Here is a 15,432-nt window from a genome sequence, read left to right as displayed (position 1 = left end):
TTTAACATCTTCTATCCTCTATATATTATATATTATATCTTATCTTATATTTAACATCTTCTATCCTCTATATATTATTTATTATATCTTATATTATATAATATATATTATATATTATATTTAACATCTACTATCCTCGATATATTATATATTATATTATATATTATATATTATATCTTATATTTAACATCTTCTATCCTCGATATATTATATATTATTTTATATTATATACTTTTTTATATCTTATATTTAACATGTACTATTATCTTCATATTATTTATTATTTAACATCTTCTATCCTCTATATGTTATATCTTATATCTTATATTTAACATCTTCTATCCTCTATATATTATATATAATATCTTATATTTAACATCTACTATCCTCTATATATTATATATTATATCTTATATTTAACATCTACTATCCTCTATATATTATATATTATATTTAACATCTTCTATCCTCTATATATTATATATTATTTTATATTATATATTATTTTATATCTTCTATTTAACATGTACTATTATCTTCATATTATTTATTATTTAACATCTTCTATCCTCTATATGTTATATATTATTTTATATTATATATTATTTTATATCTTATATTTAACATCTTCTATCCTCTATATATTATATATTATTTTATAAATATTTATCATGTGATATCTAATATTTTACATGTACTATTATCTACATATTATATATTATTTTATGATAATTTATTTTATATGTTATATTTAAATGTACTGTTGTCTGCATATTATTTATTTATTATTTACCTGCCATGTTATTTATTAATTATATGTTATTTGATTCCCTACATTCCATTTTTAATGTATATATAATGATGTGCATTGTTTGATGTTTTTGTTTTGCATGTTATATTTTATTATATTATCTTTGTTCAAATTATGTGATATTCATTGTTTTCCAAAATATTATTTTTATATTTATTGTTTTATGTATTAGTTCATGTGAATAGTTTTATTTTAATTATGTTATATGTATTATACAATCATTATTATTTTACATGTATTCGTATGTGTATTATTGTATTAGAATTCTTTTGTGTGTAATATTTAATTTGTATAGTTTCATTTGAATGACATATATTATTTATATTCATTGTTTTATATCTATAATTATTTTATATTTTATATTTCACATGTCTACTTTTATTTTTTATTTTATGTATTATATCATTATTATTATCTGTTAATTTAACATTTATTATTCTCACTTTATAATTTTCAGATCTATTATGTGCTGTAGAACATGTATGTGTAAAACCACATGTTTCAAATTAACAATTTTTACAAGTGGTGTGAAATATTCAGCTCATCATGAACCAAACTCTGATTTTAATGTGTTTGTATTTTATTTACTGTTTAGATTTTAGTTTGATTAAATGTTCTACACTCACATTGATTTAAGTTTCATCCTTCATTTGTGTCTGTGTTTGTTCTTGATTCTAATCAAACAATCGAATCTGTTTTTTAATCATCTGCATAAAACTGTCGGTGAGAAAACTGTTTATTAATGTGACACGAACATTTACTCCTGAATAAAGTCACAAACGTGTTAGATGTCCAGAACACGTCCAGATAATTACGTGAACATGTGAATAAATAAAAGAATAAATGTGTTGAATTCAAACAAATCTGCACAAATAAAAAACTTTTCACTTTGACGTTCAGTCAAGTCACAGAAAGAAAAAAGGCACAAAACAAATATTTGAATAAATTTCAACCTGATCACTGATGAGAAATTATAATAATAAATATAACGACGGACGAAGAACAGAAAATTATGAAACGATCTCATGTTTGTTCACTTTGTGTTTCAGGTTTACGAGCTGACCGCAGTAATCCATCTGGACCGTCCGCCCACTCAGCCCTGACGAGGACGAGGGGGTTGCCCTTTCTGCTCTGGCAACCCCTTCACACACACACACACACACACACACACACACACACACACACACACACACACACACACACACACACACACACTCACACACACACACACACACACACACACACACACACTTTTTGTTGTGGCCTCGGCCTCTTTTACAGTTTGCAAATGTTTCCGTGTTGTTCCTGAGTCTGACATCACGACATGTAATGTAACATGTGATGTAACATGTAATGTAACATGTAATGTAACATGTGATGTAACATGTACTGGTCAGGTCCTCGGCAGCGTCGTCACGGTGTCTTTGTTTGGTTCCGTGTAAACATCACAGCAGCAGAACGAGCGGCCCTTTGTTGAAAAGAGACTTTCAACCGTCACAGTAACTCAACTCCGAGTCTCGGCAGTGAGTCACCGTCATGTCTGAAACTTTGCCCCGAAATAAGATTCAAACTTTTATTCTCCCACTTCAGATGCTCGAGGTTTCATCACGTCGGTGACTGAGGTTGGTTCAAGGGGTCAAAGGTCACCAGAGACGACCTGATGTCTTCTCATCTGAGGAACATCACAGAGGGAAACGGTTCTGAGCTTCATCCTCAGCATCATCTTCGTCACTGCTGTCGTCTTGGCGTGCTGAGCAGCAGCTGCCTTGCTCCGGGACGAGGCAGAGCTCCGCGGCTGACCCGAACACCTCCGGCCTCCCACGCCCCGTCACAGAAACATCTCTCTGCTGTCCGGAGAAAAATCCACTTCATTAGCATAACAATTTTAACTGTGAGGGTGGAAGCAAAGTGAGCTGGGAACAATCGTATTGTTTCTCCCCCCCACTCTCTCTCTCTCTCTCTCTCTCTCTCTCTCTCTCTTTTTGTCATCGACGGCCCACTCAGACCCCGGGTGACGATGACCCTTTCCGGGGCCGAGCCACAAACCCAGAGGAGCGGGTAACTCTGTGGTCGCACAGGGTTTGAGTTCCGTTCACCTCCGGCTGCATCTCAGGCTCTTCTCCATCATATTTCTTTCTCTCTCTCTCTCTCTCTCTCTCTCTCTCTCTCTCTCTCTGGTTCTCTTTCTCCGTCCATCTCTCTGGAGAGCGAGGAGGAGAAGGAGGAGGAGGCCCCAGCGGACGTCGTCTTGGTGGGACCCCTGACGGAGGAGCAGGAGGATTTCAGAGTGAGTCGTAAATGTGTTAGTGTTTTGTTTTATGGTTCTTGTTGATCCGTCAGCTGATTGATCCGAGATTCACTGATTATTTTTAAAATGCTCTCGAGTGTCTGAGATATTTTTTCCAGAAGTTTTGTTCAAGTGAATCTTTGCTGCTTCACTTCGTCATGAACAGAAAAATATCTCTCGGATCTTTGGACAAAACATTTCAAGCTCTAGAAAACGATTCATCAATTAATGAATCAACGAGTGAAATAATCAGCTGATTGATTCATGATGAAAATAAAGATTCATTAGTTTTAGGTCTTTTTCTTTTCTTCATGAAATTTCTTGTATGAATTGTTTTAATTGAAGTTTCTGCAGGAAGTAGAAAATCTGAGCTGCTGTGACTTAAACATGAATCCAACATGGAAACTAAAGACAGAAAACCCTCAGTATTTATAAGATTAGATAAAATAAGTTTAGATAAAATAAGATAAGATAAGATAATATAAGATAAGATTAGATAATTCCAGAAGAGTCAACACGAGGCCTCGATACGTCAGAAGATGAAATACTTTAGTGTGAGTACTTTGAATGATACAGAAACACAATAGTATATATTCAAGTTGTTCCTGTTTTATATGAACAACGCTGCTTTTACTTTGAAGCTTCTGACGGAGAATCCTCCTGAAACAACACACGTGTAGTTTTCAGTCTTTTCTCTACTTCTCTTTGATTTTGTCTCTTCGACCCGTCGAGTGTGATTCACTGATCTCCGAACGTGTCCGAACTCTGCAGTGGTTCTTTGTGAAATGTGTGATTTGAAAACCGGCTCCTTCTCGACACAACGTTCAGTGGACGAGCAGGCGACACTTCCTGCTCCCACAGATAATGATGGAGGGATTCACTGCCTCATTGATGTGTCTGTCTATTATCACACGCTCAGCAGTCAATACATTTCCCATGAATATGCAATCGCTTCCACTGATGCTCAGTGAGGTCATCGTCCCCCAACACCTCCGAAACCTCTGAACCAGATCTCGTGTGTCCGACCGAGTTCAATTAACACCGACAGTTAAATCTTAGTTTCCTCAGGAAACGTTTATCAAACCTTTATTTCTGCTCCTTCATGAAGGAACTCTGAGTTTAAATACGATTTAATTCCATCGTTCGCTGCAGGAAAATCCAGGATTGAGTCATCAGCCGATGTGAAAAGAGTCGTGACAGGAAATTCACGTGATTTATGGCGTTTATTTAAAGTCTCCGCGTCTTTTGTTGAACAAAGCGATTCAGAGTCTGGTCGAATGTTTCAGAGGACGAAGACTCGTTTGTCAGAACGAGACTTTTTCTCCTGAGAGAATTTAAGTTTTCGCTTCAGTCAAAGAAAAGTGAAGTAAAGATACTCGTGATGCGTTCAGAGAAATCAGGACGTTACAGCGACGAAGACCAATCTGGTGGGAAACGTTACAAAAACGGATGTTTTCAAAAGAGCAACAGCAGAAACACTGAGATGATGTTAAAAAGTTTACTGAGGAGAAACATTCATTTGTTTTTTAATCACTTAACTAATTTTAAAATCCAGCTTCATGTTTTTTAGAGAGTGGATGTAGCAGCTAGCTGCAGTTAGCAGGAGACACAAGCTGCTGTAGGTTCATGTGACTGAGGTGATACGAGGGGTCAGAGGTCACATGATTTGCAGATGACGACCGCATCTAAAAAAAGCTTCGGTGTGAAGAAAGAAACAGACGTTAGATGGTTTTCGTTGGTTCACGACGTCGCTCGGTTTCAGAATTGGAAAGGACGGCAGCCGGCAGCGAGCAGGCCCGACTCGACCCGAGCGTCGTTTCAGGGCGAAGACAAAGATCCACATTAACAAAACCGGCATGTGACAGATGATTAATCGGCGTGGTGGGGTCTGCCGAGCCGCCGGACCCCCGGCTGACACCCAGAGCCACCAAACACAAAACCACGAACCCCCCTGAGCCTCGGCGGCTCGGAGGAGCGTAGGCGAAGGGTGGAAGCAGGGCACCGTCCCCATGGAGCAGTGTGTGTGTGTGTGTTAGAGTGTGAGTGTGTGTGTGTGTGTGTGTGTTAGAGTGTGAGTGTGTGTGTGTTAGAGTGTGAGTGTGTGTGTGTGTGTGTTAGAGTGTGAGTGTGTGTGTGTGTTAGAGTGTGAGTGTGTGTGTGTGTGTTTGTGTGGGAGTGTTCATGAGTCGAAGCGCCAGAAAGAGTGTGTTTTCTAAGTGTGTGCATGTGTTTCCCTGTGTGTGTGTGTGTGTGTGTGTTAGAGTGTGTGTGTGTGTGTGTGTTAGAGTGTGTGTGTGTGTTAGAGTGTGAGTGTTTGTGTGTGAATGTGTGTGTGTGTGTGTGTTTGTGTGTTTGTGTGTGTTTGTGTGTGTGTGTGTGTGTGTTTGTGTGGGAGTGTTCATGAGTCGAAGCGCCAGAAAGAGTGTGTTTTCTAAGTGTGTGCATGTGTTTCCCTGTGTGTGTGTGTGTGTGTGTGTGTGTGTGTGTGCGACACACCAAACCCCCATCTGCCACAGGGTGGGCGGTTCGCCACACAACGACAATACACACCAACATTTTTGTACCAGTGGGCGTTCAAAAGGCTCCGAGAGCTGCCGTCCTCCTGCTCGTCTCCACAGATCTGAGATCAGCAGAAGCTTCAGAATCTAAATCCTGAGTTCAAACGTCTGGATTTCTCTCTTCAGCTCAGAAAACTAGAAGAACACAAAGTCCTGAAGCTTTGAATCAACGATGGTCAGCAGTTCATCAACATCACACACACACACACACACACACACACACACATACACACACACACACACACAGAAACCTCAGTGCATCAACAGACCAGAAGGTTCACGATGCAGAACATTAAACGAGGTGTTTGTGAGTTGTTCAGCAGGATCACACATTAATGAAGCTGGTGAAGCTGGTGAAGCTGATGAAGCTGGTGAAACTGATGAAACTGGTGAAGCTGGTGAAGCTGGTGAAGCTGATGAAGCTGATGAAGCTGATGAAGCTGGTGAAGCTGGTGAAGCTGGTGAAGCTGATGAAGCTGGTGAAGCTGGTGAAGCTGGTGAAGCTGATGAAGCTGGTGAAGCTGGTGAAGCTGATGAAGCTGGTGAAGCTGGTGAAGCTGATGAAGCTGATGAAGCTGATGAAGCTGATGAAGCTGGTGAAGCTGATGAAGCTGATGAAGCTGATGAAGCTGATGAAGCTGGTGAAGCTGGTGAAGCTGGTGAAGCTGGTGAAGCTGGTGAAGCTGGTGAAGCTGATGAAGCTGGTGAAGCTGATGAAGCTGGTGAAGCTGATGAAGCTGGTGAAGCTGGTGAAGCTGATGAAGCTGGTGAAGCTGGTGAAGCTGGTGAAGCTGGTGAAGCTGATGAAGCTGGTGAAGCTGATGAAGCTGGTGAAGCTGGTGAAGCTGGTGCTGATCTTCTTCAGGGTTTTATCACTTTCTTTAAACTTGAGCAGCGTCTTCCAACATGTTTACTGATTTCTGGGAGAATAATTAATGAAGTAAACATCTCGTTGCTTCAGGACTGATATCTTCCAGTGAGTTGCAGGAGAGAATCAGTGAAACACTGTTGGGACTCGGTGGAGATGATGAGCGATGCTCTGCTTCTTCTCATCTGATGGAAAGTTGTTTTAAAATGTGGTTGTGTTGATTCAAACACTTATCACTGCATCGGAATCAGAGAACAGAGGAGTCAGTGAGTGGGATCATCTCCGGATATTGTCCTTAAAGAGCTGCTCTCACCGGAGGAACCTTTTATGGAGACAGAGACACCGGAACTGATGGAGCTTGAATTCCCTTCGCAGCAGGAGAGAGCAGCACGTGCTCGATCAAATCATAACCTCCATTCACGCTGGAGCAGATTTTTATTCCTGATTTCAACTCAAACACGTGATTTTCTCTGTTCCCACGTGTCGTCACGATCTGCTGCTCCAGACCTATTTCTGGAGTCCTCGCTCCTTTTTTTTTTTAAGTCCATATTTGGTCAATGACGCAACGGGACACAAAGAGATCCCCTTTAAAACCATAGAGCGGCTTCAGGAGCTGTTTACCTCAGAGGGGATGTTCATCACGATGGAGTCAGAGGAGCAGCAGCTTTATAAAAACTGATCCGGACTCATCCGAGTCTCCAGGACACAATGAGCGTAAAGTTGGTGGGTGAGGTTCCTGCGTCTCTCAGGGTCGTGGACAGTTTAGTGAATAAAGATGTTTACATGGCGGAGGGAGAGTTGACGTCACACAGGTCAGGGTTTTTTAAAGAGGAGGTCGAAGAGCATGACGGGAAACCTGATGAGGATGGTAAGAATCTGCTCTGGAGATCATTTCAAAAAGATGATTCAGGGAAGTTTTGTGCGTAAAGTACGAACCATGTCATCGAATGTAAGTCGATCCTTTATTCCCACTCTGTCTCTAACCGGCCGTGTTTCCCTCCTGTCTCAGGTGATCTTCTGCTGGACGACAGGAGCGCACCTGAGCTGCAGCTCCACGGTGACTTGGCGCAGTACGTGGCAACTTTACGCACGCACCCAGTGGCGTTTTCTGGGAAGTTCTCGGTGGAGTCCAGAAGCGCAGGAGGACCGTGGACACCGGAGGACGTCATCAACGTGGTCAGCGCTGACATCGTCTCCCCTGACCCGACCTCCGTGCCCGGGTCGACTCCAGCATCTCCAGATATTTACGCAGGAGGAGGGGGAGAGGCAGCGGACACGGGGGACGGTGCCATGGCGCACGGTCAGCCGGACATCAGCCACATGTACGCGCCCCCTCACCCTCACTCTCACCCACATTCACACCCCCACCCCCATCCGGCTCCTTCCTACTCGTGCAGCGCAGACATGTACCCGGACCAGTCCTCGGGCGGATACCTGGCGACGTACCACGCGCCTCCATCCTACAACTCTGCGCCCAAACCGACCGTTGACGGCGCCGCGCTGCTCTCCATCATGCCGGACTACGGAGGCTTCTACCCGCAGAGCTGCCAGAGAGACATCCAGGCGGCTTTCCCCGAGAGGAAATCCCTCCCGTATCCGCTGGACTCCCTCAGGATGCCTCCGCCTCTCACGCCTCTCAACACCATCAGGAACTTTACGCTCGGTGCGCCCTCACCAGCCTCCGATGGTCCGATGGCCGCCGCCTTCCCCAGCCACCAGAGCCTCCCTCTGAGGCCGATCCTGAGACCCAGAAAATACCCGAACCGGCCCAGCAAGACGCCGGTGCACCAGAGGCCGTACCCGTGTCCGGCGGAGAGCTGCGACCGCAGGTTCTCTCGGTCGGACGAGCTGAGCCGGCACCTGCGCATCCACACGGGCCACAAACCATTTCAGTGCCGCATCTGCATGCGCAACTTCAGCCGCAGCGACCACCTCACCACGCACATCCGCACGCACACCGGAGAGAAACCCTTCTCCTGTGACCAGTGCGGGAGGAAGTTCGCCCGGAGCGACGAGAGGAGGCGACACATGAAGATTCACCTGCGGCAGAAAGAGAAGAGGACCTCCGCGTCCTAGTCCTCTGGCCCTCAGGTCCTCAGGTCCTCTGGTTCTCTGGTCCACTGGTCCTCGGGTCCTCAGTTCCTCAGTTCCTCTGGTCCTCTGGTTTTCTGGTCCTCTGGTCCTCTGGTCCTCAGGTCCTCTGGTTCTCTGGTCCTCTGGTCCTCAGATCCTCAGTTCCTCAGTTCCTCTGGTCCTCTGGTTTTCTGGCCCTCGGGTCCTCTGGTTCTCTGGCCCTCGGGTCCTCAGGTCCTCTGGTCCTCAGGTCCTCTGGTTCTCTGGTCCTCTGGTCCTCAGATCCTCAGTTCCTCTGGTCCTCTGGTTTTCTGGCCCTCGGGTCCTCTGGTCCTCTGGCCCTCAGGTCCTCAGGTCCTCTGGTCCTCAGGTCCTCAGGTCCTCTTGCCCTCAGGTCCTCAGGTCCTCTGGTCCTCAGGTCCTCTGGTCCTCTGGTCCTTTCTGTCTGAGCCACATCTGGTCTGAATATGTAGTTTTTTGTTCTCAGTAGAAAGTTGTTTGGAATCACAACCTCAGAAATCAGACAGAATTCATTATTTATCATTGTTGATTCAGAAGCTTGATTTTCCTCCAAAGTGAAAACTGAACATTTGTGGCTTCAGTTCAGTGAAATCCAGAAATTTGGTTTGAAAGACAAACAGGTGGAGCCAGGACTCAGCTCACCGTAGTGCCCTGTGGCAAGGCATCGTGCTTCACGCTCTCAGGGTTTCAACCACACTTCAGACCAACGTCCTGCAGATGAGTGAGGCTCAAGAGTTTCACTGGAAAACTACAATAATAAACACGAGAACTCTGATACTTGGTTTTTTATCATCTCATCTTCTGCCTTGAATATTCTGTCAGTTCTAATTTAAGTGAATCCAAACATCTTCTCTTGTTAAGATTGAATGAAAAAGAACTTTTCTAAAGATGAACAGTATTTTCTACTGTTGTGACGATAAAGAGCTGAAATCATTCATGTTTTAAAGTTTTGTTCCCGAATGACCCAAGACACTGTGATGTCACAAGGGTATTATCATAAAAACACTCAAACGATGATGTCATAAGTTGTTGGTTCATAACACAGACTAAATAAAGATGGACGACATGACGGCTCCCTGAAAATGAAGCCCCCTGGTGTCTGGCTGCAGTCATACACCCTCCTCCTCCATGTTAGCAGATGGGACCAAACTAAAAACTCAAAGTAGACGTTAAATAAATGTTTGTTCGAGTGTTTGTGATCAGTTTGGTTCAATCAGTTACTGATGATATAAAAACAGACGGAGACGTCATGATTGACAGCTGACACTGACTGAGGATTGGTTTGAGGATATGTGTGGGAGGGACCTCGATACGCAATCACTTCTGCACAGACTCTGACTGCAAATGACATCATCACCACAAGATGGCAGTGTTTGCATCTGAAATATTTTGGCTTCATTTCTGTTCAATGCAGGAAGTGGAGTTGTTGGTTTTTATTTACAATCTATGGTTCCACATGAGGATCCACTTCCTGGGTCAACAGCTAATTTATCTATTTCTGGGTTGAAATGCTTTTAAATTGTTGTGTGAACCAGAACCTGCTCCATGTTGGTGGAAAGGCAGCGTCAGGGAAAACGTCATTGGCTGGAAAATGACTTGATTAAAGAAAATCTTCTTTTGTGTGATAATAGAATTTAATTTAGTCCTGATGGAGAGTTTACGTCATCGTCAGACACAGAACGTTACCTGGTTTGGGTCTCATCAGACTGCTGCCTGATCATCTCAAGGTTCTGGACAGATGTGTTTATTTGTGTTTATGTTTTTCAAACCTGTTGATATTTGTAAAGAGAGAGAGAGAGAGAGAGAGAGAGAGAGAGAGAGAGAGAAACTCCTGGTTTTGTGTTTTGTAACTTTTATGAAAACAAACTTCTCTTGTGCTCGACCGATGCTTGTTGTCGATGGAAATAAATGTTCTTCTCAGTTGCTGCTTTCACTTCAGACGACACAAACAAACAGACTCTTTATAAAACAGACGTAAACTTTGGGTCTGGAAAGTGAAGCCACTGCTAAAGAGTCTGAAACCAGCAATCTGCAACCTCACCACTAGATGGTACTAACTCCTACACATTGGTTCTCTAATGATTCATATTGTCGAATTACATTTAACCACAGACTGTAAATAAACATCCAGCTGGTGTCTGGCTGCAGTTTAGGTTATAAACCCTCCTCCTCCATGTTAGCAGATGGGACCAAGCTAAAGAATCAAAGTAGACATTAAATAAATGTTTGTCAAGATGTTTCTGTGGTTTCAGCTCGTTCTTATCTCTGATGTTTGTTCATGTTTCTGATCAGTTTGGATTTATTACTTACTGATGATATGAAAACAGGCGGAGACGTTGAAAGAAGGAGACGACGAGTTTAAGCAAAATAAACATCACGGTTTATATGAACAGAGAAAATCTTCATGGCAGAAACATGGATACAGAATCAGATTCTCAGGTCTGATTTAAAGAGCTGATTATAGGACCTGTCGTCTGTGATTCAACGTTCAGAACATCCGACTTCACTGTTCACAAATTCAATCATGCAGCAACTCTGAATATGTTTTAAACAATTTTCAAAAATAAAACAGAATATAAGATGAATCACTTCTCATTTCAAAGTCTCCCACATCTCACGAGCTGAGCTCTTCACGTGGCTCTAAGTTCTTTACTCTGGAGCTTCACTGCACTTTTATATTATTTAACGTTTAAGTGCTGATTTCTTTTAGTAGCAAATTACATTTATTAAATTAAGTAGCAGTTTCTTTCCATTATTATAAATCAAACCCTCAAGCTGTTTTCAGACCTGAACTGAAGTCTGGACATGTTCCTCACATGTTCTGTGTGTGAGGACAAATGTCGGAGTCAGTGTCTCTGGACGTGTTCTGGATCTTCTCCTGCAGCCTCTGGTAAAACATCTGGAACCTTCTCAGTGAGCGAGTGGGCGTGTCTCTGAGGTTTCTAACACGTGACGGACGTGAAACTGAAGAACACAAATGTCTCAGGATGAAGAAGAGGAGCCGGACACGTAGAAGAGGAAGACGTCAACTTGGAAAGACGAGGAGGTTCCAGATGTTTTGGTGATGAGGGCCGACGCCGTGTGGACGAGCTGTAAACAACAACACTGATCTTTACACAGCGGAGTTAAGACGTCATGTCCCGCCTCCTGCTGCTCTACAGGCTCCACCCCTTGTTACCCACATGTTCCTGTTGTTGTGAACGAGTCGACAATCTGCTACACACACACTGACTACACAACATGTCTACACAACATGACTACACAACATGTCTACACAACATGTCCACACATTATTCTCCAGATATTTCAAGTCTGAAAACAGCTCCAGATTCTCCTCAATCGTCTGATTAAATCAAAAAAACTCAAACTGTGACATGAACAACTTTATGATTCTTAATCCGACGCTGGAGCTCAAGCGAACAGGGAAAACGTCTCTTTTCAAACATGGGAAATTAGTGCACAGCTTTACAAACAATCAGTCAGCAAATCACAAACAGTCCTGAGGAGCAAACTCTTGAGTCCTAATCACAAGAAAACCTGCAGCTTTAGATGATTTTCAGTCAAAACTAAAGAATAAACCTGAAGATTCACACGTTTTTTCATCCGACAAACAAACAGGACAAAACCTCGAGCAGGAAGACGGTTTGAACACATGGACGCCTCCACCTCAGTGGTCCGGGAAAACTTCCACCAGCAGCAGCAGAGACATTTCAGCTCAGGAGCAGCCACACATCTGGAAATCCCAGACAAATGTATAATTACCCAAATAACTCAGTGTTTTTTTCATGCAGGACGTCTAAATGTTACCATTTTACCAATGGACATCATGGGTCAGTCTAAGGTTGTGCAGTGCATCTAAAGGTCACAGTGTGATGCTTTAAATTAGACGTCAGGGTTCCGCAGAAACTCTCAACTGATTTTTGTTGGATTAGAAACTTGCAGCAGCGACTCTTCTCGAACGCAGCATCAGGCCCCTGCACATCATCACTCCTTCATTTCTTGGCATCAATAAACCTCTCAGGGGCCTTTTTGTTGTTGTTTTTTACATATTCATGTCCTCAAAGTCCAATCTTGGTGATGTCTTCTGTTTTTGAACCCTTTAACCTGGAGATGAAACATTTCTACAGTTTCTCATGGACTCACACAGGATCCGGGACGTGCGGAGGACAGCAGACGTCCAGGTGACCTCAGCTACAAGACTCTGACTGAAAATACACTAAACTATGAAAAACCCAGATTCAGTGGATGAATGATGAAGGAGCAGAAACGCTTCATGAAAATGGTTTGATTCCCTTTGTGATGGAGGCTGAGGAGCTTTAGTGCATGAAGCTGATGGAGGAAGTGTGATTATAATTTGAATTCAGTCTTTGCAGCACAGACACTGAGGTCACCTGATGTTCCCTCCACCTGCACAGATACATTCAGGAGGTGTTGACCCTCGGCCCGGCTCGGCTCGGCCCGGCCCGGCCCGGCCCGGCCCGGCTCGGCCCGGCTCCACACATGGATCACACATTTAACCACAGTTTGTCCGAGGTCACTGAACCAGGCCGAGAAAAGAAGACGTTTATCGGACGGATCAGAGGGAGACCGCCGGGCCCGGGTACGGTTCTCCTCCGCACCAGAAATCCGGCGGCTGCGAGATCTCCATGAGCCAGAGCTCCTTCTCCTTCTGCTCCCCGGGATCCGCCTCCAGGACCCGGTAATAGTGACAGTCCCTGCCGTCGTCCGGGTCGTATGGCGGGGCCAGGATGTCCATGAACGCCGTGGGGCCGTCCACAGCGTCGATGTGGTGGAGGTTGTCCCGGTCAGGGGAGAGGACGCACGGCCCGCTCTCCTCCGTGTACTCCCCGGTGGAGCGGAGCACGGAGCGCCGCAGAGAGCCCACCTGGGCCGGCGCTGGGAGCGGAGGCGCCGCGGTGGAGCCGCCGCCGCTCGGCCGCTCCAGCCGGTCGAAGCAGCGGATCCTGACCTTCCCGTACAGGACCTTGAGGACACCGTGCATCCCCGGGTGGTCGTGCAGCGGGATGGAGGCGCCGCTCTTCAGCAGGAACACCCCCATGCTGAAGCGCTCCGTCTCGCAGATGTGCATGTAGGTGACCGGGGGCGCTCCGTGGTGGAAGGGGAGCGGAGGGGCCACACCGGGCGGGCTGTCCTCGGCTCTCCGCGGGACGAGCTTCAGGTCCGCCGCTCGCACTTCCGTCATCAGGCTCTTGAGCTTCCCGAGGTTCTCTAGGAAACACTTCCCGGCGTCGGCCCCTCCGACCCGGGGCGGGCTGCGGAACGTCACGAGAGCCTGGTGGGCGATTCTCTGGACGATGGAGCTCATGTCGCTGTCACCTGGCATCATACCGGAGGAGGAACGACTCTGCCCGGTCACCGCGACTCCACCGACCGCTGGTTAGCTTAGCACTGCTGCTAGCTGCACAGATCGTCAAGTGGAGGGATGGCTCACTCCGCGGTCCAATCATTCACGGGTCTGAGTGCCTGTGGGTGGTGACACACACACACACACACACACACACACACACACACACACACACACACACACACACACACACACACACACACACACACACACGCACGGCAGATTTAGACGACACCCAGAAATGAGAGCGGAGTGGGAGCTCGGCACTCTGGCCTCCTCTTCGCGGAGCTTATCTCCTCGCTCATTGGTCCACTCGCTTGTTGTGACGAGTTGTTCTCGTTGCGGACAGAAGATGTTTCACATGTAATGAAGATGAAACATCCGTCAGCGCAGACATTCACCCTCTGAGACACTCTCTCGAGTTTCACTCTTCCATTGTTGACCTGCTGCCAAACACGTCCGCACCACGCCGCTCTGTGCGCGTTACACCTGCTGCATTGTGGGAAATGAAGTCAGCTCGTGGACCCCTGCTGCTCTGACCAGCATCATGTGTCCTTCACATGTGGAGCAGAGTCGTTGTTGCTCAGGTTTTATTCACAGTCACTTTTTATTTTCAGTATCAATGGTCACAACGGGAGTCTGCAGAGAACTACGTTACCCAGCATGCACCAGAGTGTTTCACCTTGCTCTCTGGCCTCAGAGTGAACATCTGTAAACATCAGCCGCTCTGACAGAGAACACTCTCAGTTATAAGTAATAAGGCTCAGTGACTCTCTGCAGCTCAGTGGATAAAGACTCTGCTGTGGAGGAACTTCAGCCTCCGTGTCGTCAACAATGACTCATGGACGAGAGCGTGACTCACTCGTCGTGGTGTTTGTGTTTGACACTTGCTTATAAAGACGTAGGAAGTTAATTTGGACGTTTCTCCCGGGAAACACAAACCCACACATGCTCATCAGAGGAGAGCGACAACAAGTCCGTTCATGTAAACCGATGAAACAAACCTTGTTTGGGGGAATTTGTCGACAAACACAGTTATTTGTGTTTATTGCTGAAATCAAAGCAGAGAGAAACAGGAAGTCGTGGGTGGGAGACAAATATTCAGACCCATGTGATGTCTTGTGGTCAGATTGTGAATCCCACCAAAGAATATATCTGGTCTCTATGAACGCCGCCATCTTGCGCTTTTCCAGTCAAAGTCTGTGCAGAAGTTATCAGCCGTGGTATCAAGGTCCCGCCCACACACCCACCCAGCCAATCAGGAGTCAGTGTCAGCTGTCAGTCATGACGGGGAGATCAGGATGATTTGGCTTCACTTTACTTTATTTACGGTTTATTTAATAGAGTGTTAATCATTAAAGGACCAGTCTGTAGGATTTAGTGCCATCTAGTGGTCAGGTTGCAGATTGTGACCAGATCCCTTTAAACCCTCCTACCAGGCCTTTAAAT

At 45.0% G+C, this 15,432-nt stretch overlaps 2 protein-coding genes across 2 annotated transcripts; one reads left to right on the top strand and one right to left on the bottom strand.

The window, feature by feature from the left end:
- Window positions 1–7,091: 7,091 nt before the first annotated feature.
- On the top strand, window positions 7,092–14,029 carry LOC109648011 (early growth response protein 2b-like). The gene is made up of 2 exons (XM_069538816.1): window positions 7,092–7,392; window positions 7,534–14,029. The coding sequence occupies exons 1-2, from the start codon at window positions 7,233–7,235 to the stop codon at window positions 8,598–8,600; spliced, it is 1,227 nt and encodes a 408-aa protein (XP_069394917.1). The 5' UTR covers window positions 7,092–7,232; the 3' UTR covers window positions 8,601–14,029.
- adob (2-aminoethanethiol (cysteamine) dioxygenase b) lies at window positions 10,976–13,965 on the bottom strand. The gene has a single exon (XM_020113723.2). The coding sequence runs from the start codon at window positions 13,963–13,965 to the stop codon at window positions 13,195–13,197; it is 771 nt and encodes a 256-aa protein (XP_019969282.2). The 3' UTR covers window positions 10,976–13,194.
- Window positions 14,030–15,432: the final 1,403 nt, after the last annotated feature.

Source organism: Paralichthys olivaceus, chromosome 14 (genome assembly GCF_024713975.1).
Source record: "Paralichthys olivaceus isolate ysfri-2021 chromosome 14, ASM2471397v2, whole genome shotgun sequence".
NCBI lineage: Eukaryota > Metazoa > Chordata > Actinopteri > Pleuronectiformes > Paralichthyidae > Paralichthys > Paralichthys olivaceus.
This window is presented reverse-complemented; position numbering and strand designations above follow the sequence as displayed.

Excerpts from the sequence above, each read along its gene's own strand:
- adob (XM_020113723.2), bottom strand. The coding sequence starts at position 13,965 with ATGATGCCAGGTGACAGCGACATGAGCTCCATCGTCCAGAGAATCGCC.
- LOC109648011 (XM_069538816.1), top strand. The coding sequence starts at position 7,233 with ATGAGCGTAAAGTTGGTGGGTGAGGTTCCTGCGTCTCTCAGGGTCGTG. Across the intron at positions 7,393-7,533 it reads CGGGAAACCTGATGAGGATG|GTGATCTTCTGCTGGACGAC; the intron begins GTAAGAATCTGC and ends CTCCTGTCTCAG.